Source organism: Sylvia atricapilla, chromosome Z (genome assembly GCF_009819655.1).
Source record: "Sylvia atricapilla isolate bSylAtr1 chromosome Z, bSylAtr1.pri, whole genome shotgun sequence".
In the NCBI taxonomy this organism is placed as follows: Eukaryota; Metazoa; Chordata; class Aves; order Passeriformes; family Sylviidae; genus Sylvia; species Sylvia atricapilla.
Genome location: NC_089174.1, coordinates 34,923,118 through 34,945,354, shown reverse-complemented (window position 1 = coordinate 34,945,354; position 22,237 = coordinate 34,923,118). Strand labels below are relative to the sequence as shown.

General features: G+C 49.7%; 1 protein-coding gene across 2 annotated transcripts; it reads left to right on the top strand.

Annotated features, from left to right (window-relative positions):
* The first annotated feature begins 7,717 nt into the window (after positions 1–7,717).
* LOC136373499 (serine/threonine-protein kinase PAK 3-like) lies at positions 7,718–21,093 on the top strand. 2 transcript variants are annotated; one of them, XM_066338405.1, is made up of 14 exons: positions 7,718–7,846; positions 9,511–9,642; positions 11,380–11,505; positions 11,771–12,117; positions 12,542–12,709; positions 13,038–13,209; positions 13,521–13,584; positions 14,238–14,286; positions 15,035–15,147; positions 15,796–15,913; positions 16,596–16,695; positions 17,145–17,341; positions 19,384–19,521; positions 20,885–21,093. In XM_066338405.1, exons 4-14 carry the CDS (start codon positions 11,953–11,955, stop codon positions 20,972–20,974), a joined length of 1,374 nt encoding a protein of 457 aa, XP_066194502.1. In that variant the 5' UTR covers positions 7,718–7,846; positions 9,511–9,642; positions 11,380–11,505; positions 11,771–11,952; the 3' UTR covers positions 20,975–21,093. The 2 variants fall into 2 exon arrangements, with proteins under 2 accessions (XP_066194502.1, XP_066194503.1); XM_066338406.1 differs by lacking the exon at positions 19,384–19,521.
* The last annotated feature ends 1,144 nt before the right edge of the window (positions 21,094–22,237 follow it).

The following is a 22,237-nucleotide window of genomic DNA, read 5'->3' as shown; positions in this document are numbered from 1 at the left end:
CTTTTAATTGCCTACCAATATTAGTGGAATAGTAAGAGCTCAAGTAGGTAGTGAACCCCTAATACACAGCTGCATAAGATGCTTTTATTCATAGCCATTATATTTCACACCAAGCATAGAAAAAAGAGAAAAATCTTTACTGAGTACTATCTTTGCAGCAACAACCTTCCTTTGTAACTGTCACATTATAATGACTTCTTTCCATGGACCACTTTGAGGTTCAAAACTATCATACTATAGAAACAAGGAAGAAAAAAAAGTGTGTTCCTTAAAATAAAATACTGCTAAAAAAAAATCTGAACCATCTTCTAAGGTTCTGATCCCAAGCTTACTATGCCATTGGAAGAATTTCAAAGTTTGCATCAGGTCCAAATAAAGTGCTTTGGTTCATGGCAGGGATTTTACACTGTACAAGCATGCAAATTAAACTCTGGCAGAAGCTCAGCTCGTTACATCAACCTCTTACAACTCAATTTCAAGTGTCAGCTTGGATCTGTCTGCACTCTTAATTCCCTTGCATGCCTTTTATCTTATGAGTATGCTGATCTCTTTCACTTTGGACTAACAACTTAAAACCTAATTAATCTTATAATCTTTGTAACCAATCACTCCTCCTATAGGGAAACATTCTAGCATTACAGACACTCTGTATTTGGGTACCTGAGAAAGCCTGTCCTTTGTGTATCTAAAAGCAAACTGGCACCCCATGTGCCAGACAAGGTGGATAGCTAGCAACAAACAAACACCCAAGCCAACAGTGTGCTCCTGGACTCTGCAGTAGTCTTTATTTCACCCTTTAGTGAGGCTGGGTCCAGAACTTTCCTGTTGCAAATGAGTTATTAGTTAAGTCTTGAAGTCAAAAGGAAAAACTGGACACTGATGTTGCCTGTAACTCAGCTAAAGGATGTATCAAGGGTTATAGCCTCAGACTTTTTATTCATTAAAAAAAACATGACTACCCTGGAGCTGTCTTCAGGTGCACAGGCACCAGTGACAAAGAAGATCTTTACATTTAGACAGTTTACTACCATGCCAGAATAATTTAGCCACTTGGTATCAAGTATCTTATTTTCTGCTTTGAAGTGTGACAGCTCCCCAGCGCAACACCGGAGTGGATAACACTCTTCAAGAACACTGGGTAACTCTTGAAAAGGGTTCACAAAGCTGAACACTTTGCATCTTTACATATATCTTTACATACATCTAAAATCTTCTCAGGTAACCAAAGCCATCTGTGGGAAAAGCCATTCAAATCTTTACAAGAGTGGGTGCTGTGTTTTGGCAAACTTCTCTCCCACTTAAAAACAAATATCAAAATAAATTATAAACAAACGAAAGGATGTCCAAGTCCACAAGGAGGCCCTTGCCTTTTGTTTGCTATTGTTGTTTTCGTTTTAGGCTGATGTATCGGCTCAAAGGGTCACTGAGGGCAAAATTGTAGGCTATCACACAACATCAGCAGAATAAAAACAGTTTAAGGGCTGAAAACCAGTGTTCCCTTTCCATTCATCGGACAAATACAGACTGTTCACCTGTATGGCACATGACAGCACACACTGCTCACCTACGTTTATGTACTCTGAGTGAGATGCTTATATGGGTGAAGGGAGAGAAATACATCTATTAACCTCTATTCAGAGTTGAACATGAAAATCAGTGCACAAGCTCTTTTGAAAGAAAGTAAAGCAGAACTGCAAAGAGCTGGTTTTGAATACTAAACATCCTATCTTTCGTAACTTTAGAGCATCAGAGTAATACATCAAGGTACATGTTCAGCTCTTGCAGAAAATTGGAACAGCCTTTTTTCTCCTTTTCAACTAATAATTAAAAAAAAGTTATTTTTATTCCAACTAATTTCTTTCAGCCTTCTGGACCCCAGCTAGGTCACACTCAGCTGCTTGTACCTTAAACCTTTGGGACTGGTTCTCCCGGTAACATTGGAAAGCCATTCCCAACAATACTATTACTCCCAAGTTTGGCAGCACCAGTGAACAGACAATCAAATCCCTTGGCTTCAGTGAATCTATCATAAAATATAGCTTAGCTGTAATAGTTTGGGGTTGTATTTTTTGTGGGTAAATTGCATCTAATTACACAGATATTAATTGTAAATGTCCTTACTCAGGGGGGCCACAAGCTTTCCTTACATATGTTAGAGCTTAAAGAGACTATGTGTCAACATATGGGCAAAATAATGTCCATTTAATAGCAATCTGATCAGCAGTGTTTAGTCATAAACAATATTTTAAAGCATTATCAGCTTAATGCCCCCTTCACTTCCAATGTGAGGCAGCACAAACTTGAAAATAGACTGTGAAAATCCTTAACTAGACTTTCTTAGTAATGTCTTGTTCCTCACCCCTCAGGTTAGTACAATAGCTCCATCCAAATCCAGCCAGTCAGAACCATGCTACAGTACACGCAAGAACAAGCATGAAGTATAGACAGGAGGAAAGTAAGGGCTGGTATTTTCCAACTCTTTCTGTTGACATAAAATACTTTAGAGCCTATACTGTCCTAGAGATAGCTTTTTTTCAGTTTTTCTATGAGTTGTATATGACAATCACAGGCTAGAACCTAGTATATCACTACCACTTACTTCTCAACAGTATATTGTTGACTGTTTTAAGAGAAGTGCTAGATCCCATAGAAGACATAAAAAAAAAAAACAAAAAAACCCCACCCTAAAACAGTAGTCAAATGAAACTTTAAAAGTAACGGGATATTCTTCAGAAATACTGCTACCAAAGATCCTCTTTTCAAGAAGTTCTCTTTGACATCATCAGGGCAACTGAACATCTAGGAATGTTTGAGATACTTTGCTTGAACTGACAAAGTGTGGTATAACTGCTCTTGACTTTTGTTTTGTTGTTTGTTGGTGTTTTTTTTTTTTTTTTTTTTTTTTCCCTAAAGCTCAACAAAATAATGTATATTTTATATCTACATATTTATTAATTTTTGCCAATATATGCATGAGGAATGTAATGAAGTGGCATTGTGCTGCAAGTAGCTCAGATGTTGAAATCAGTTCCAGTTCCTGAAGACAACTTCTTGACAACATAGTCTCAACATTCACAATAACTGAAACATGTGGGATTCATAACATCATCCTTACAAATATATACTCTATCCCCCTCTGTGTTGTAAACCCTCAGCCTTACTTGTTTCCTTGTACTTTATGATCGTATGTGCCTGCATGCTTATAACCAGATACATATCCTGAGTTATCCACCAGATCTTCTCGGCCAGCTCTGCCTTTTCCTTTTTGAAAGATTCCACTTGCTTACACACTGTCTCATTTTCCTACTCTGGGACTGAAATAAAAATAACGTGCCCCTACCCGAACGGAAAGCTACAGACGGGCAAAACAACCGCTAACGCACCAAAAAACCAAACTGTAAACTGTGAAGTCCTCTCCACCTCGTCCTCCTCCCTGAGGACAGGCCCTGACTTCAAGCAATACTCCAAAAAAACCTCGTATTCACTCAACCAAAGAAACAGAAAAGCGGCTGCTCAAATCACCAAAATAAACAGGGAGTTTGATGGGGGTCCCAACGAGCTAATCTCTTCCCCACACGCTTATCCCCTTTTATCCAAGATGCCAGGGTTTGGTCCCAACGGGTTAAGCGCTATCCCCTTCCAACACCCTGGGTCTTGACCTAAAGGCCAGGTCCCAACGGAAACTGTGAAGTCCTCCCCGCCTCGTCCTCCCCTCTGAGGACAGGCCTTGACTTCGCTTCCTCCCTGCGCCTTATCCCGGGACTCGGTTCCTAGGGGTCCGGATCTCCCTCCCTATCCCGGTACCTTCAAGGGGTCTCTTAGTCGTCGGGGGTCGCTTACGCGCTGCCCTTCGAAACCCCCCCAAGAGGCGTCTTCACTCGTTCCTCTGGGCCCTATCAGGGCCTGACTCGCTTCCTCCCGTTCCCAGCCGGCCCCCTCGCGGGAGTCCGGAACCGTGGTACCAGGGAGTCCTCAATCGCTTCGGGAGTCCGAGCTGCCGGCCCCCGTCTCATTCACACACCATTCGCGCACCTCCTGCCCGATCCCGCCACCGGAGGTTCTTACCCAGTCCGGTGCTCCTCGGCGTCGACTCCCTCTAGGCCTTCCTCCAGTCCGGGGCGTCGCCAGCTGTCCCGCGAAGGTCCGAAGTGGGTGGCCGGTCCTCCTCGGTCCTCGTGGGCGTGGTCGATCCCGGACGAGTCCCCAGTTTGTCAAAGAAACGGGCCAGGAGACCTTCTGCTCCCTGTTTATGCCTTTATTAGAGAAGGGCCTAGAGGTGGGGGCTCGGGGGTGCGCTGCCGCCGCCGCTGCTCCCGATGGTCGACGTCCAGGAGGAGGGCTCACGCAGGCCTGTCGTTTCCGGCAGGACTGGGGGCCTCTGCCCTCGCGGGATCATCCCAAGGCTCCTTTTGGGCTCAGTAGCCTGAGGGGGTCTCCGTGCTCGAGTGCCATTCAAGCCGTGGTGACTCACTCGTTGGGCTGGAATGGGTGTGATTAGCTCCATTAGGTCCTTCACAGCACATAGTTCGGAGTCTCTTTGTGTGTTTTAAAGTGGCTCGTTGGTCAGGGTTGTTTTATTCCTAGGCGGCAACACGATTTTAATATGCATGGGTGCGCAAGTCCTTATGGGGAACGTGGCATCCATTCCGGGGAGCAGCGGCTGGGTCACCCGACGAGTCAGAGGGGATGAGGGGTACAAACAACTAAAGGTAGGGTAATACAACAGATAAAACAGATAAAAACCCTTTAACAGCAAACTCTTAGAATTGAAGGGGGTAGGTACATTAACTGGGACATTAACTGGGAATTTCAACCAGGGTTAGAACAATAACAGGCAATACAGCTGGAACAGAAACTGGCAAATCCCTTTGCAGTCTGAACATTCCCAATTTTATTCATAACATAGTCATTGAGGATGATTGGGGACAGGCTGGGGAAGGATTTACAGGCAGGGTTGGGGGATTCGTAGGAGTAGCTTGGGGTATTTCAGGATAGACTGGAGGAGGGGGTAAATTGTCTAGAGGATCCCACTTGGGGCTAATTTCCTGTTGTATTTCTCTTTCTCTTTCATTATTTTGCTTCCCTTCTTGGAGCTTACAAATCTTTGCTGTCTCACTCTTTACTATTTGTTTCTGCCAGCAGGCAGCATAAAGTATTTGCTCCGTATTTGAGTTTCCTCGGGTTTTAAAATATTGATTTAATTGTAAGCACATCCAGGGGTCTTTAGTCCCACACCATGGCCATTTTTCGGGTAAATCTAAGGTAGGCCAGACCTCTATACAATAATGAATCATTTTTACTTTATTCAAATCTCTAGTGATCTCATCAACTTCCCACATTTCTAACATTTGTCCTAGCGGACTATCTGGTGGAATATTTTTTATTTCTCCTTCTCCTTTCTCCTCAAACTGCTTTTGTTTGCTCATACACGCTCCCATTCTCACTGGGTCTCAAATAAAAATGATAAGGTGCTCTTACCCGAACAGAAACTTTAAGACAGAGCAACACAAACTTATAAGTACCTGACCCTTATCTCAAATTAAATTTCCTTAATGTGCCCCTACTCGAACTTAGGTTTAAAGACGGGCTACTCAAAGTTTAATATCACAAGCACTCCAGCACCCCGAAAGTAGCTTCACCTGCTACTCCAGCCAGTACCCCCACTCACAAGCCCCGAAGGTAGCCTGGGCAACCCGCCCTCAGGATTCCAGCCACTACCCCAGCCGGCTCTCACTCACTCCCTATGTACCACGAGCCCCCGAAAGTAGCCCGGGCAACCCGCCCTTAGGGTTCCGGCCACTACCACAGCCAGCACTCGGGTATGTAGTGCACAACTCGCTCTCTCCCCTACACGCAGGTCTCTTGTGCTCTGAGACCTTTTCCCTAACTTTCACACCCAGCACCCTGACAACTACTCCGGACTATAGCCTCAGCCAGTGCAGCTCTTTTATCCCAGCACCCCGACAGCTACCCCAGCCAGCGTCTAAAGTACCCCGAAAGCAGCCTCTCTGCTACCCCAGCCAGTACTCAGACCCCCGGGCCGTAGCCTCAGCCAGTGCCCTCTTTCCCTCCCCACACCCTTGGTGTGGTGCATGCCTCACACTCACCCCTGGCTACCCGGCACGCTCAAGGCAGCCTAGGTGGTCTACCCCTACAGGTCTAATCGGGGGGGGGGACCTATATCCTCTCTCACCCTATGACGTGCCACACACTCTCTAGCTTTCCTCCGCACGTCCAGAGGGGGGCCCGCTACGCCCCTGGAGGCGTCTCACTCGCTCAGTGGTCACTCGCTCACTCGCTCGGGGGGTCTGAGCTGCCAGCCCCCCCCCTCATTCACTCCACACTCATCCGCCTCCACTCCCGCCACCGCTTGCTCACTGATGCTCCCTAGTGGCGTCCCTCGATGCTAGCGAGCGTCGTCCTCAGGTCCGGGATGACCAGCTGTCCAGGAGCCCCAGGTCGGGCGGCGCCTTTCCGTCCTGGTCCTCTTCTGGGCGTGGCTTATCCCGGACGACCCCCCAGCTGATAAAAATTGGGCCAGGAGACCTGCTCCTTTTGAAAGGCCTTTATTAAAATCAGCTCTTTTCAAAAGGGGAACTCGAGGGGTCACCTGCGCCACTGCTGCTCCCTTTCTCTCGGGTCGCCGCTGAGGAGGAGGTGCGAGATGAATCTGCTGCCCGCGCCGCAGAGTCGGGATTCCTGCCTCACGGGAGTCCCCAGGAACTCGCTTGGCTCCTTTGGTCTAGGGGTGTCATCTCTGTCCTATGCTTGTGAGGTTATGGCGAGGAAGTAGAAGCTTTCTGCAAGCAGCCGGACACCCTCCTCACTCGGCAGCGCCCCCACAAGTCCAGATTTTATGTTGGCTCGTTGTTTTAGGGACTTCCTGGTGGTAATTGGACTTCCGTTTGGAGCCGAACATTATGGGGGTTTTCTGATTTTCATATTAGGCGGGGTCAGCAGTGTGATGAGCAGGCGGGGAGCAGCGGAGGCCTAACCCGACGGAAGGTAAAGGGGAATCTGGGGTTTGGGGAGAAGGAAGTGCACAACTTGGAATACAGATATACAAAACTTGAGGGTATGAATTGGGCACAAACAGTACCTTTTTAGCAACATGCTAAACAATACAACATACAACATAACTTGCTTGTCAAGATGTCAACCCATACAACACCCCGTGCCTGATTGGGAGTCTTTTGAATTTTGTTCATTTCACCAACAACTTAGGGTCACAAAAAAGGCAACTCATAGATGGTATGGCAGTTGACTGCTCAAAAGCTTTTGAGACCCCTGGAAGGGGCTCCAGCTACTGCGTGGGCTTTTAATATAATGAAAACCGACGTTGGGCGCCAACTGAAGCACTCCCCCGCAGCCCTGAGGTTCTGATACACTTTTCAGTTTTTTGTGTCTTTAGCAGCAAGAGCAAAAATGTTGCTGCCTATATCCACCTTCTCCAATTCAGAAGCGTGAATGATGGTAAGCTCTGTTTTGCAGAGAGAACGTTGCTTGCTGATAGTAGCCAGTGGACAATACTGAATTCACAGTCGTACGCAGTTGTCCAGAATCAGCCCATCTTCATTTACTCACAGCGACCCAGAATCCCATTGCTCTCACAGCTGGCGATTTCTCCTCAGTAGTCGTGCTCGTAGATGGGAAACAAAAGAAGCTTCTGCGTGCTAAGTCATGGCCTATCCCTCACGCTCCTCTCTTTCCACAGAGCGAAGAGTCAATCGCACTGTCTCCACTGTCTGTCTCTCCTGCTGGAGAAGAAGTCGAAGAAGAGCAAAATGAGGAACGTGGCCGCAGGCTTCCAGCTGTGGCCACGCCATATCCCCATTTTGCGGAGACAGTAAGTGCCAGTTCTGGGGGGTGCTGTGTTTAGTGCAAGGCAGAAGTGCAAGTTCCTGCCCAGCCAGCACTTGCTGCTGCTTCTGCTGGCTGGGGATGCTGAGTGCTGCAGTCCTGCCAGGAGCTAGTGTTTCTCCCCAGCCACTGACAGCTGGAAAATGGGCTTTGCTCGGCCATGTTGGGGCACCAGAGGGCTGGTGCTGAGCGTGGGCATCTGCCAGATGGGCTCAGTGGAGCCGAGGCTGGGCTCAGTGAAGCTCTGTGTCTTGGCTTCCGCAGCGCTATGGCCAAGGGCGCATGGGGTGATGGTGGAGGGCACAAGGTTTTGTTTGTTTGTTTGTTTTCCCATTTGAGATACCTGTGTTTGGCTTGTGGAACGGTGCCGCAGTACTCTCCAATCGTTTTCACTTGAACAGAGTCTTTTGGCCCAGCTGTCTTTTGGCTTCTGAGCAGCTGCAAGGAGATGATTGTGTTGTCCATGAAGCTGTGGGGACCACTGTTGTCCCGTGGGGCAAAAGAAAGCGATGGTGCGCTTCTGAGTCCTTCTTGTGAGGCAGGACCCCAGAAGCAGCAAGTTTCTGTTGCTCCATTTTGTGGTGAAGTGTAAGCTTTGTAAAATGCACTGGAGCTTGGAGCGGGCGTGGAGCTGATGGTCCTTGCCTGTTATCTTGTGTTGCTAAGAGCGGGAAGGGCATGTGTAAATTCTGGATGTTGTATGTAAAGTCAAATGTGCACCTGGGAGCTTGGGGAGCCTTGTGGGATCAAAGGAGGCTGGGGTGGCAATCAAGAGCAGCAGACCGTGAGCCCAGGTGGCCGAGAAGGCTAAGGGCATCCTGGCCTGTGTCAGCAATAGGGGAACAGCAGGAGCAGGGCGGTGACCGTCCCCCTGTGCTGGGCATTGCTGCAATCACAGCTGGAGGGCTGTGTCCGGTTGTGGGCCCCTGGGAACCACATGGTCATGCAGGGGTTGGAGCGTGTCCAGAGAAAGACAAGGGAGCTGGGGAAGGGTGTGGAGGACAAGCCCAGGGAGGAGGTGCTGAGGCCGCTTTAGGCAGAAACAGTGGACGGTCATGAGGCACCTTCAGGCCAAATTCCAGAAATGCCTACTGGACAGTGCCCAGCATAAGGGCTGATTCCCTGGCCAACACACACTGACTGCATTCAAGTGCTTCAGCCACTGCACTAGGAGACACTTTCATCTTTTGCCTTGTTGCTTGCTTGCTTGCTTGGGTGTGCTTGGTGCAGAAGCACTGCTCATTTTCCCTTTGCCCAGCGAGCTAAGGTGCTTCTGCACAAGCTTGCCTACCCTGTTCCAGCACTGGATCAGGTTCTGAGACACTTTTCAGTTTTTTGTGTCTTTAGCAGCAAGAGCAAAGATGTTGCTGCCTATATCCACCTTCTCCAATTCAGAAGCGTGAATGACGGTAAGCTCCGTTTCACAGAGAGAACGTTGCTTGCTGATAGTAGCCAGTGGACAATACTGAATTCACAGTCGTACGCAGTTGTCCAGAATCAGCCCATCTTCATTTACTCACAGTGACCCAGAATCCCATTGCTCTCACAGCTGGCGATTTCTCCTCAGTAGTCATGCTCGTAGATGGGAAACAAAAGAAGCTTCTGCGTGCTAAGTCATGGCCTATCCCTCACGCTCCTCTCTTTCCACAGAGCGAAGAGTCAATCGCACTGTCTCCACTGTCTGTCTCTCCTGCTGGAGAAGAAGTCGAAGAAGAGCAAAATGGGGCAAGTGGCCGCAGGCTTCCAGCTGTGGCCATGCCATATCCCCATTTTGCGGAGACAGTAAGTGCCAGTTCTGGGGAGGTGCTGTGTTTAGTGCAAGGCAGAAGTGCAAGTTCCTGCCCAGCCAGCACTTGCTGCTGCTGCTGCTGGCTGAGGATGCTGAGTGCTGCAGTCCTGCCAGGAGCTAGTGTTTCTCCCCAGCCACTGACAGCTGGAAAACGGGCTTTGCTCGGCCATGTTGGGGCACCAGAGGGCTGGTGCTGAGCGTGGGCATCTGCCAGATGGGCTCAGTGGAGCCGAGGCTGGGCTCAGTGAAGCTCTGTGTCTTGGCTTCTGCAGCGCTATGGCCAAGGGCGCATGGGGTGGTGGTGGAGGGCACAAGGTTTTGTTTGTTTGTTTGTTTTCCCATTTGAGATACGTGTGTTTGGCTTGTGGAACGGTGCCGCAGTACTCTCCAATCGTTTTCACTTGAACAGAGTCTTTTGGCCCAGCTGTCTTTTGGCTTCTGAGCAGCTGCAAGGAGATGATTGTGTTGTCCATGAAGCTGTAGGGACCACTGTTGTCCCGTGGGGCAAAAGAAAGCGATGGTGCGCTTCTGAATCCTTCTTGTGAGGCAGGACCCCAGAAGCAGCAAGTTTCTGTTGCTCCATTTTGTGGTGAAGTGTAAGCTTTGTAAAATGCACTGGAGCTTGGAGCGGGTGTGGAGCTGATGGTCCTTGCCTGTTATCTTGTGTTGCTAAGAGCGGGAAGGGCATGTGTAAATTCTGGATGCTGTATGTAAAGTCAAATGTGCACCTGTGAGCTTGGGGAGCTCCGTGGGACCAAAGGAGGCTGGGGTGGCGATCAAGAGCAGCAGACCGTGAGCCCAGGTGGCCGAGAAGGCTAAGGGCATCCTGGCCTGTGTCAGCAATAGGGGAACAGCAGGAGCAGGGCGGTGACCGTCCCCCTGTGCTGGGCATTGCTGCAAGCACAGCTGGAGGGCTGTGTCCAGTTGTGGGCCCCTGGGAACCACATGGTCATGCAGGGGTTGGAGCGTGTCCAGAGAAAGACAAGGGAGCTGGGGAAGGGTGTGGAGGAGAAGCCCAGGGAGGAGGTGCTGAGGCAGCTTTAGGCAGAAACAGTGGACGGTCATGAGGCATCTTCAGGCCAAATTCCCGAAATGCCTACTGGACAGTGCCCAGCACAAGGGCTGATTCCCTGGCCAACACACACTGACTGCATCCAAGTTCTTCAGCCACTGCACTAGGAGACACTTTCATCTTTTGCCTTGTTGCTTGCTTGCTTGCTTGGGTGTGCTTGGTGCAGAAGCAGTGCTCATTTTCTCTTTGCCCAGCGAGCTAAGGTGCTTCTGCACCTTATGTATGTCAGAAGGGCAGGAATGGTGGTGCAGTCCGGAAGAGAACATGGAGTGCAGAAGTCTCTCTCACAAGGAGTGAGCTCACACAGGAAGCCACCTGCAGAGGCAGGATGAAGCTGTGGGACAGGGCTGGGTGTCAGTCGCTGCACAACGACAAAGAGGATACAGTAGAAGCGTAGGGATACCCTCACTAGAGCCTTGAGAAATGCTTCACCTTCCCTGTCCGCTGCCTGAGAGGCTGTTGGAGCTTCAGCCCCGCATGGAGCCTGACTGTACTGCCAGTGTCACTTTGGAATCTTTGCCTCTCCATGGGCAGAGAATGACCCAGGGCAGCAGTAGGAACAGTGCTTTAGGGATGTGTGAGCCCATGAGTCATTGAGTCCTGGCCCACAGATGTTGCATGGGAAGTTGAAACCCATCTTCTCTTGCTTTCTGTGCAGGTCCTTCCAGAGAGTGGGCATGAGCAGATTGCTTTCCCAGAGATGCCATGCCAAACTCAGGGAGAGCTGTTCCCAGCCCAAGAGCAGCTCAGGCAGCAGGTGGAAGAGCCACAGGAGAATGAACAGGTAAGCCTGACTGACCAGGTGACAGAGGGAAGGGCCAGAACAGGGGCATCAAATGGAGCTCTTGGGACTGAGGAGGCCAGGAGTCCCACAGGCACTGAAAGCACAGGGCCTTGTAATTCTGCAGAGATCAGCACTGGGAAAGGAGGTTGACAACCGAAGCAGAGGTGGGCAGGGACACAGAAAGAAGTGGTTGAATGAATGTGATTTGAAAGCTGAAAGAAGAAAAGCTGAGCCTGATGGCAGCTCCCTGTCACTTGCTCTGCAGCTGTGTGTCCAGAATATCAAGGCAGAACAACAAGCAGAGCTGCCTGAAGCTCAGAGTCACATGAAGGCAGTGAAGAGAAGGAATACACAAGACACGAGGAGCATCCAAGTGGAGATGAATCTCCATCAGCAGAGGGGAGATCGACCAAACAAGGTAAGTGAAGAGTGGTACATTCTCCACTCATGAAACATTCTCTGTCTGGTTTTTTACAGAACGTCAAGGAACAGCTGCAAGCACGGCTGCAGGAAACTGAGGCTAGGATCAAGGCAAGGCAGAAGAGGCTGGAGGAAGAAATAAAAATCATCAGAGACATATTTAATCCCCTCCCACAAGCTCTGCAAAAGCAAGTGAGTGAAACAGCGATAACCACCACAGTCACCAAGCTGGTGCTTCCTGCCCTTCTTGCCTTTCCACTGAAGAGCAGCAGGCAAGTGGGGTGATGCCTCTGAGTGCCATCCTGCTCTAGTGTCTGTCACAGCCATTGTGAAGGAAATCTCCTGCTATCATGAATCTCAACTGCTGCCCTGGACAATGGAACTAGTCCTTTGGCCTTTTGGCCAGCAGTCATCCAAATTGATTCCTGCTGGCCTCTTCCTGCTCTCTTTGTTGCTTGAGGTGTTTTAACAGTGGAACATGCTGACCAAGATGGAGGATGGAAACAAGCTGTCTGTAGCCCTTGTAATCCATTCTTTCCCTTTCCTCACAGCTGATGACTCTTGGCTAACAGGGACAAGCTGTAGTCTCTGACTGTTTTGTTCTGTTTGACTTGAGGTGGAAGTGTTGACAACTCACCGGGCATCCTGCAAAGGCTTCCAGCAAATGACTGGCAAGCAGGAGCCCCAAGATCGGCGTGAGGCACCGAAACTGTCTCCAGCAGAAGTGCTGCAGGTTGAGCGTGACGTGAAGGTGGTGGAGGACAAGGGCACTCAGTGGGAAGAGGTAGGACATTGGAACAAGGAGCTGCAAGTGTGTTTGCAGCCTTTGGAGGGGGCAGAGAGTCCTTGGGAGGAAGTGGAATGGTCACTGTGGCAGTCCTCCCTCAGAAAATCCATGAAAATGGAACATGAATCTGGCCATGAACTCCAGAAAAACCAGTCCTTGGCTTTGACGCATCCAGTCAAGAAGAAGTGGACATCCAAAAAATCCATCTTAAGAGCCCTGCATGGGGCTGACAGCATCTTTCTTCCTAAGGGCTTGCCTTTGGAATGGGATCTCAGGGTAATCTCTGCCAGACACCTTTCTGAAGCAAACTCATTTCTCCTCCCAGATCTACGCGGGCTCTTTCAGCCAACCAGCAGCAGCAGCAGCAGCAGCGTTGTGTCAAGGACCCTTTGCTCATGAAGCTGAGAAGCGGAGCCCGGGCAGTTGGGTCATGTCCAGCGCTGACAGAACTGCTGCTCAGCAACAGCAGATCGACGATGACTCCCTGCAGCTACTGAGTACGTCTTGTGTATTTCTTGTCTGAGGGACAGTGTCTTGTGTGCACGTGTCAGCATAGCTGTACCAAATGTTCCTCCTCAGTTTCATATCACGGGGACAGTTAGGATTAGGATTCCCCCCCTAGGAACTTCTGTAGAAAATCAGTCTCTGCTGGCCATCTGTGCTTCAGAGCTGTCTCTCTGGTTGTTGTTGTTGTTACCCAGCTGACCATCAAGGGTTCAGGGCCGCACGCAATGGGGCTGCCTTTTCTGTCTCCTGGAAGCTGGGCTCTCTGCTTTAAAGTGAGCATCTTGAATTTTGTTTCTCACAGGGGCAATTGTGAGCAAGGAAAATCCCATGGCAAAATACAGCATCTTTAAAACTATCGGCAGTGGGTGAGTCTGACCACAAAACCATGGGCCAGGTGTTTTCCTGGTGGAATATCTATCAAGTCGGAAGTCCGGCAAGCTGCCAGCATGTCCAGACACTGTGGCTAGATTGTCCCATCTCTCAGTACCGGTCAGAATTTGTGAGCCTGGCCAGAAGGCATTGTCAAAGACACCTCCACGCTGCCAAGGTGCTGCCTGCAGCAAGGAACAGGACATGGTAGATCTCCTGGTCCCTCGAGTGTGAGACAGCTCCGTGTTAATTTCCTTAGCATTTTTGTATGTCTCTAAATCAGCTGGCCATGCTAATAGAATGAGAAGAATCTTGCTTGCCTGAAAGAGCAACCTACCCCCCTCTCATAGCTTGTTTTCCAAGAGTTTGCTGAAGGAAATACTCCATGGTCAGGATTATTACTGCACAGTTTAGAAACTGAAACCCGAGAAGAAAGAAGAAGCTCTCTTTCTGAGCTCAGGCAGTAATCCTCAATGCTTCGGGCCCAGCAGCCATGCACTTGAGAGCAAAATGCTTCATCTGCCTTCTGACAGACCCCTCCTGCATGCTGCAGGTTTTCGGCATTTACTGCAGAGATCTCCTGTCTGGGCTGGCTTTCACTGCAAGATCTAAACGCTTTCTCCTTCCTTTGCTGCTCTTTTATTTCTAGGACTTTTGGAGAGGTTTGTAGAGCACTCGACACTGCCACCCGAGGAGAGGTAAATGTCAAGAGCCCTCACAGACTCTGCTGCTCTCAGGGGCTTATCTCTCTGGTGGGAGCTGTGGTTGCAGCTCTAGGTAGAGGCGTGCTGAAAAGGCACAAGAAGCACAGACTGGTGTCAGCCTGCAAATTGCATTTGGGACAGTCTTGGTCTTTCTCAGCTGCCAGAAGAAAGCCAAGGAGGGCAGCAGTTCCTTTCAGAGAAAGACTCGCTCACGTGCTGAATTGCTAAGGCACAAAGGTGCTTCCCCCTCGAGCATTTCTTTCCCTGCTCTTTGAGGCTACAGCTTGAGTCCTGAATTCTTGTTTCTGGCTGCCGGAAAATACATCTGAATGTCACTGGCAGTTCCTCAGCCACCTGCAGTGGTGCACTTGGGAACTGCCCTTAGGGAGACATTTGCAAGCATCCCTAAAAGCCCTAAGCCCTGCCCATAGCCCAAGAAGTATGCACAGAGTAGTAGGGAGCACATTACTTCTGAATCCTAGAAAGAGCAGCAAAGAGTGTGCTCAGAGGTCTGGAGGTGATAGCTGAGACACCTTTGTTACCAAGTGGACAAGACAGAATATCAGTGGCCATGTGTGCTATAACTGGCCCCCAAAGGAGCAGAGAAATGGGCTGTTGGAATGTCAGTTCCTAAGTACTCCTTTGTCTTATCCCAAGGCACCTTGGCACAGCTCAGCAGTGTCGTTCCAAAATGTCTTGTTCCACTAACTTGGAAAGTGACAGATTTTCCATGTCATTTTAGGTGGCCATAAGGAAAATCAATCTCCAAGGACTGGGGAAGAAGGAATTAAACTTCAGTGAACTCTTGGTCCTGAAGATGAATGGGAATCCCAACCTGGTCAACTGTTTAAACACGTGAGTTGTTGTGCTTTTGTCCCATGAATGTTTGTTGACGTACTGCAGGCATGCAAGGTAAAAACCCACTTTGGTCACTGGCAGAAAATAGTGCTGTTAATTATCGGTTAACTAATATTGCTCTGCTCATCTCCAGTGGATGGGAAGTGGGTGTATCTTGCATGCCTGAGTCTTCCCTGGCACGTGTGGTTTGAAAACTGTTCAAAAGCCCGCACCAATCTTACCTAAGTAAATCAGTAGCCTGTAAGTTCACTGCCACCCTGTTGATTTGGGGCTAGTTTTTTTTCAAGTGTCTTCGTAGGTGTGGATAAACTAAACAAGGATTTGCCTTGGATTGTGGCCCCTCTTTTCCATGGCTTTGCATGCCAGGAAGACTAGCTGCCTTTTCTCCAGAAACATGCAGCTCAACAGGTCTTTTATCTGGCCTGTTACTAAACTGCATTTTTCACTTGCTGGCCATCTAAGGCATCTCCTTTTTCACTGCTGTGCCTTTCTCCTGAGACAGATTGCAAACACTGCATAGCCTAGAGGCAATGTTATTCCTTTTTTCCTGTCCTTGTTACACACAGGGACTTGGGAACAAGAATCAACCATGAAACCAACGTAGCCAGGCATGTCTAGGTCCATGCCCTTGTTTCCTTCTTTCAGCTACCTTGTGAATAAGGAATTCTGGCTGGTTATGGAGTACATGGAGGGAGGCACTCTGCGGGATGTCATCAGCAAGAGCTGCCTGTGTGAAGACGAGATGGCAACCATCAGTCGGGAGGTCAGCCATCCCATCTGTGCTTCTCTGGGCTGGGGCAGGGTTGTCTGGGAAACTGGGGCTCAGAACTGGAGTGATTCCATGTGCATTCCGTTGGTTTCTGTATTGCTGGTATGCTATGGCAAGCAAGAGCATCTCAGGTGAGCTGCTCGCCAAGGCCTCTGCACTCACTCTGTACGCTCTTCTGGTACTCTTATCTCCTGCTGTTGTATTCTCGCTCTGTCTCTTGTATTTGTAGCTGCTGTTCTCCACCTCGCCTCTTTGAATGTTTACCTCAAGCCTGTCTGCACTGTATTCCTTGCCTCTAAAAGCAAAGAGAGTAGCAGCAGGATTGGAAAGGAACAGCAAACCAAAGAGAGAGATTCATTTCTCACAGTCCTCAGCTGAAAAGGATAGTAGTGCAGCCAAAATGCTCTCTGCTTCTGAGCACATCCACTGCAGCAGCAGTCCTTCGGGCTGGCTTGCAGGAGGCAGTTGCTGTTGCTCTTGCAAAGGCTGGCATGCCTCTCTTTAGAAAGGTGCTGCTCTGCTAGTCTTGGAGCAACAAGCTCTTCCTCTCAGTGGCACTGTCTTCTGCCATTCCACCCTATTCCCCTGGAGGGGGAACTTTTAGGGCCGTTTCCTTTCTTGTGTGAAGAAATCACATCCCTAAGTTTTGCCCTCCTGGTTCTGTTTTCTCTCTCAGTGCCTGCAAGGGTTGGATTTTCTTCACTCAAACCACGTGATCCACCGAGATGTAAAGAGCCACAACATCCTTCTCAGAACTGACGGCTCTGTCAAGCTGGGTCAGTATATTCTTAGTCAGCTGCAGCATTCCAAGCACATGGAGTGTTGGGGCTGCTTTTGAGCGACTGCCAGCTCCCCAAAGATGGTGCTGGTGGGAGTGCAGGGGCCCCGGCTGCAAGCTGAAGGCACAATTGCAACATGCACAGAGGTGTGACAAGGAACCCCAAGCAGTCAAGAGTGGCATGGGTCTGTGTCCCTTCCAGAGGGAGAGAGCTGCCATCTAACCCTTCAGGGGAATAAAGGACACTGCTGTGAGCAGTGTTTAAAAAGCTGGCAGTTTTTTGGAAGTGGCCAACACCACACTTCCTTGGCTTAAGCCCCAAGGAAACCCAGTGGTGGACAGTTCTCCAGGAGATTCACCGGCACACTCTTAGACCGAGCGTGGGCAATTTTTTTGCTTCGTTTCCAAATTCCAGTTGGCTTTCATCGTGTGTTGTTTTGTCCACAGCGGATTTTGGCCTCTTTGCTCAGCTCCTCCCTGAGCAGAGTAGGCAGAGCTCAGTGGCCAGAACTTCTGGGTGGATGGCGCCTGAAGTCGTGACAGGTCAACCGTATGGCCCCAAAGCAGACATATGGTCGATTGGAATTGTGGGCATTGAGATGGTGGAAGGAGAAGTTCCTTACTGGAATGGAACTCCTGTCTCGGTAAGGTGCAAATACTCACTGATCCTGCTGTCCTTCTCACCTGTCCCGTGTTCTGTGTGCCATTGGACAAAATCCCATTGCCATCTGCTGGCACCACTTCCACCTTTCTTTAGAAGGTCCCCTTCTAAAAATGTCCCCTGCAGCACATCAGCAGCTGCTGTAGGTTTGGTTGCATCAGAAGGGAAGTGGCAGGTAAGCACTTCAGAAACCTGCCATTTTGCCCTCCAGCCATGCCTGACTTTTGCTTCTTGAAGCATGTTGTAGCTCTGTCTCTGAAGGAAAGGAATTTTCCCGGGGAATGGACAGATTTGTTATGAGTACCCTTTGAAAGGGAGGTCGAATCTTTGCAGTTTCAATTGTATAGAAAAAGTAAGAGAAAAAAGCAAAAGAAAAACACAGAGAACAAGAAAAAGGGAAAAGAGAAAAAAAACAAACCAAAAAAACCCAAACCCAAGCAAGTGAAAAAGGAAAAGAAGAACAAAAAAGAAAACCAAAAGAAAAAACAAAAAGAAAAGCCAAAAGAAAAGCCAAAAGAGATAAAAAACAACCACCAAATCAATCCTACAGCAGCAGTTCTGCTTGCTTTTTCCTTTTTTTGACCGCAGCACAACAATTTTCCTCCATGCTGTGGCTTCTTTCCCAAATCCTGTGGGTCTTCCAAATTTTCAGCCTTTCAAGTCATCTGTACATCATTCTGTCACGTGTCGGGGTGGCCTGTATAAGTTTAGGATGTGTTTTTCTCTGACTGCAGTTAGAATAGTATGTATTTTTCTCCAACTGCAGTTAGAACTGTATGCCGGACCCTTGGCTGTTTCTTGGTCCTTTAACCAGTCGATGGGCTTGCGCTCAGGTGCCTGGGGCTGGGATCCAAGGTGTGAGGTTGACACCGGCGCTGTTCCTTTACCCTAGGAGTTGGGACAGCCCTGGGTTGCACAGTTCCAATGACATTGAGCACTCCAGCTCCCCACCATGTCCGGTGGATTAGTTCAGCTGCAGAGGGGCAGGATGAACCCCCCTTTGTGACCTCTGGCCATGTGAGAAAAGGGAAGAAAGATGCCCTAATTATTTGTTCCCAAGGGGGGTATGTTTGCTGTTTTAGGCTTGGAAATTTTCCTCTGGATTGAAGAGGATAGTAACGGAGTCTCTTTGGTCACCATCTATTTCAGTGCCACCAGCACAGAGCTGTTAGTATTGTGATGGGTGTTTTTACAGAGACCAGGCCGCAGCCTGGTGTCATGCGGAGAGCCTGCCCAAACTTCCCATTTCTTGCCCGGCACTTTCTGCGCTGGGCACACCATTAATGCCTGGACCCGAGTATCCAAATGAGCAGAGGGTTATCACAGGGATGGCACTTCTCCTGCTTTTGATTTGACCATGAAAAGGTTTCCTTTTGCCACATAAAGAAGCTGAAACTTGCAGACTGCTGAGAGGCTGAGCTGCAGGTGGCTCCTGTGTGCCCAAACAGGCCTTTTCATCCCAATACCTTTGTGCAGGCTTCTTTTTGTGTCTGTGTTGAATATGAGATTCCAAGTGTTTTGTTTCCTTCCCTGAGGAATGCATGGTGGATTTCCTTTCTTTCCTTCCAATTACCATTCTTCTCCAGAACAGGACAAATAGCCTGATGAGTTTTGTTTTACGGCAGCTGTGTGCGTAAGGGACCAACAAGCAGCGCAGAGATGCCTTCCATGTAATAATCCTTGGAAAGAGTAGGGTTAGTTAGACTAGCAAAGTCCCTCTTCCAAAAGGCCTGTCAAGCTGCTGTGAATCCTCAGAGATGGAACCGTGCGTTTGCTGATTTAGTTCCTACTAACTAGGTCAGTCAATGAAATAGCTGATGTAGAAGCAAGATCTGCTAGATGTCGGAAAAGCCGACATGTGTCTGCCTTGGGATTTGGGGTTTTTTTTGGTACAGGAAAGTCATCTCTGCCTCTCTACCAGGGCAGAAACTGCTGCGGCACAGTGGAGCTTAAACAATGGGATCTGGGAGGGCAGTTACAGTTGGGACAGAAGCAGGTGGAGCCTGGTGTTTCCATTTTCTCCAGCCTCAACTGCTGATAGCCACAGGAGGGAGACCAAAGCTGCGGCAGCCCAACCTATTCTCTCCTTGGACGCATGACTTCCTGAGCTGCTGCCTGCAGACAGACAAGGCGCGGCGCTGGTCTGCCAAGGAGCTGCTGCAGGTAGAATGCCAAGGGGCTGCAGGTGAAACAGTGTGCCAGGGATGGGCTCCTCCTCCACTGAAGTCCAAGGCATCAGATGAGCTCCCCTCCTCCTTCCTCACTTTCCACACTTGGTGCTGTTTAAACAAGAATGGTGAGGAGTCCTAGAGTTGCCTGCGCTGGCAGGGATCTGTAAAGTTCCTCTGGTCCAAGTGGCCTGCAATAAGCAGGGGCATCTTTAAAGAGATCAGCTTCCTCAGAGCCCTGTCCCATCTCACCTGGAATGGTTCCATCAACTGACCAGCTCTCGGGGCAACCTGTGCCAGTGTTGCACCATGCTCCGAGAAAACAGATGCTTCGTTAGACCTACTCTGGCTCGATCCCCTTTTTGGTTAAAAGTATTAGCCCACATCCTATTGGAACTGGACGTGCTAAAAAAGGTGTCCTGCTTTCCCTCAGCAGCCACTTGGAAGTTTTGGGAAGCGGCAGTAATGTCTCCCTGGGGCCTATTCTTCTTTGTCCAGGCTGCATAACTCCAGGTCTCTCAGTCTGTCCTCAGAGGAGTGGTGCTCTGTCCTCTGACTGTTTCTCTCGCCCTGTTTTGTAATTTGGTGGGGTGTTCACTTCTATCTGACGGCAAATAATTGAAGTAGATCAATGGCAAGTACAGAGGCATGAAATGGTGATGGAGGAAGAACCCAAGGAAACCGGTCCCTGCCAAGCAGTCAGAGATTTGGCCATGGGAAGGAGGGGCTGTGGGCAGTTCACTGGGAGCCTCTGAGGGGCTCTGGTTTGTGCCCCCCACTCCACTCTTGGAGGTTTCTGCCATGCAAACAGAGACAGCTGAGGGTGACTTGTCCCAGCCCCATCTGCTGCCTGGCACAGTCAAGCCGATGGCAACTGCCCCGGGGTTACTGCCGGGTTGTGTGGCAGAGAGAGAAATGCAGGACCCAGTGTCACTCGGCTGGCCCTGCTGGGAAGGAAGGTGCCATCCAGTCCAGGAGGGGCAGGGCATGGGAAGATAGGTACTGTTCTGTGTCCCTGTGGAAATCAGCACAGTGCCTGTCTCTCAAAGAGAGGGACCCATGTGAGTCACCGGAGTTTCCGGAAAGGAAGAAACCCCAGGGACTGAAGGCACCATTTCTAGAGCCCTGGCAGGGCAAAAGTCCCATCAAGATGAAGACACCAGAAATAAGCAGATGAGTGGGATTCTGGGGCAGGTTTGCCTGTGATGGCAAGGTCCTCATATGAAGTTGTAGATGCAGATGCTCCCGTTTGTCTTGTTTCTGGGTCTTTCTAGGAACCAGAGGGCCCCTGAAAGAGCCTGTGAAGCGCTCAGCTGGAAAGTCATGGTTCATTGATTTTTTTTTTTTCCTGTGTACAGCATCCGTTTGTAACATCAGCCAATCCAGCGTTCACCCTTGCACCGCTCATCGTTTCAGTGAAGAAGAAGAAGAAAGAAGAGGAGAAATGAACGTGGCAATCATGTCAACTTGTTGTCTCCATAACCAGTTTAGAGTAGGATTATAGAGTAGGATTATAGAATGGGATTATAGAATAGGATTACAAGGAAATAAAGTTTCTGAAACTTGAGCTCATCTGGAAGATTCTCTTCTTTCTCACCCTGTGAATAAGGTCAGCATTTCCTTTGGAGTTGTCAGTTGTCTCTTAAAGGTGCAAAGTGACATTTACGGCTTCTTTGGTGTGCCTTGAAAGTGGGGAAGGCTCTTCTTCAATCATCCTCTCCAGACCATAGTGCCTTGGGAAAATGGCCCAATGGCCGTATTTTGTGCACCCGTGGTACTTCTGCTTGAGGCAGAAAGGGCAGTGGCTTTTGCAGGCAAAACCAAAGGAAGAGGGGGGCAGCCCAAAGGTCCCGTGCAGATGCAGGTTTTTCAGCTGCAACTCAAGAGCCTTTGGGTTCCTGCCACTTGGATTTGTATCCCAAAGTGCAATCTCTTTGGCCGCAGGAGAGTCTTGCTCAACGGAGAAATCAGAAAGATCCGTGAGGGTGCTCTGAGAGGTCTCCTCTGGTGCAGAGGTGTCAGTGACTGTGAGGTGAGAGCGAGCCCAGCCTTGCCCAGGGCGGAGGCCCATGGCACAGCCCTGGCAGAGCCTGGAGCAGCCTGAGCCTGGGCAGAGGCAGGCTGGAAGGAGGCCCTTGTAGTTGCAAGAGGCAGCAGTCCAGCCCTGGGAGCCTCTTCCTGGCACCGGGCGAATGCTCCGCTTTAGAGCCCAAGTGGCAGCTGGCTGCTCCCGAGGGGAAGCGAGGCCGAGCTGGGCACAGCACAGATGGGTGGCATTGGCCGCCTGCAGTCTGCACGGGAGGAGAGAAAGGCGAACGGCAGCCGAGGGCTGCAGCCCTGGCTGAGGATTCCTACTCTTCTGCCGGCTGCCCTGTAGCTCTTGGGAAAGGTTAGCAGCGTCTGCAGCACTCTGGGCACAGGGAGCGGAAGCCGGGCTGCTCCGCAGGTTGGAGCACGGGGCAGCGTCCTTCAGGCACGGCAGTTCTGCCAGGGGAGCCGAGGCCAGCGGGAGGTGGTGACAGCTTGTCAGGTCAGATCTGCAGGAGTCTGTGCTTCACACAGCTCTGAGAGGAAGTGCTCTGACTTTCATTACCAGTAGCGCATTGAACTCTCCGCTTCCTAACCTGGAGTGTGGGTTAAGCATGATTCCTCAAGCATGGATCCAATTATGATTTGAGTTCCCACGGAGATAGGGATCCTGGCACCTGGAT

Excerpts from the sequence above, each read along its gene's own strand:
- LOC136373499 (XM_066338405.1), top strand. The coding sequence starts at position 11,953 with ATGAAACATTCTCTGTCTGGTTTTTTACAGAACGTCAAGGAACAGCTG. Across the intron at positions 15,914-16,595 it reads TGGCAACCATCAGTCGGGAG|TGCCTGCAAGGGTTGGATTT; the intron begins GTCAGCCATCCC and ends TTTCTCTCTCAG. Across the intron at positions 16,696-17,144 it reads TGACGGCTCTGTCAAGCTGG|CGGATTTTGGCCTCTTTGCT; the intron begins GTCAGTATATTC and ends TTTTGTCCACAG.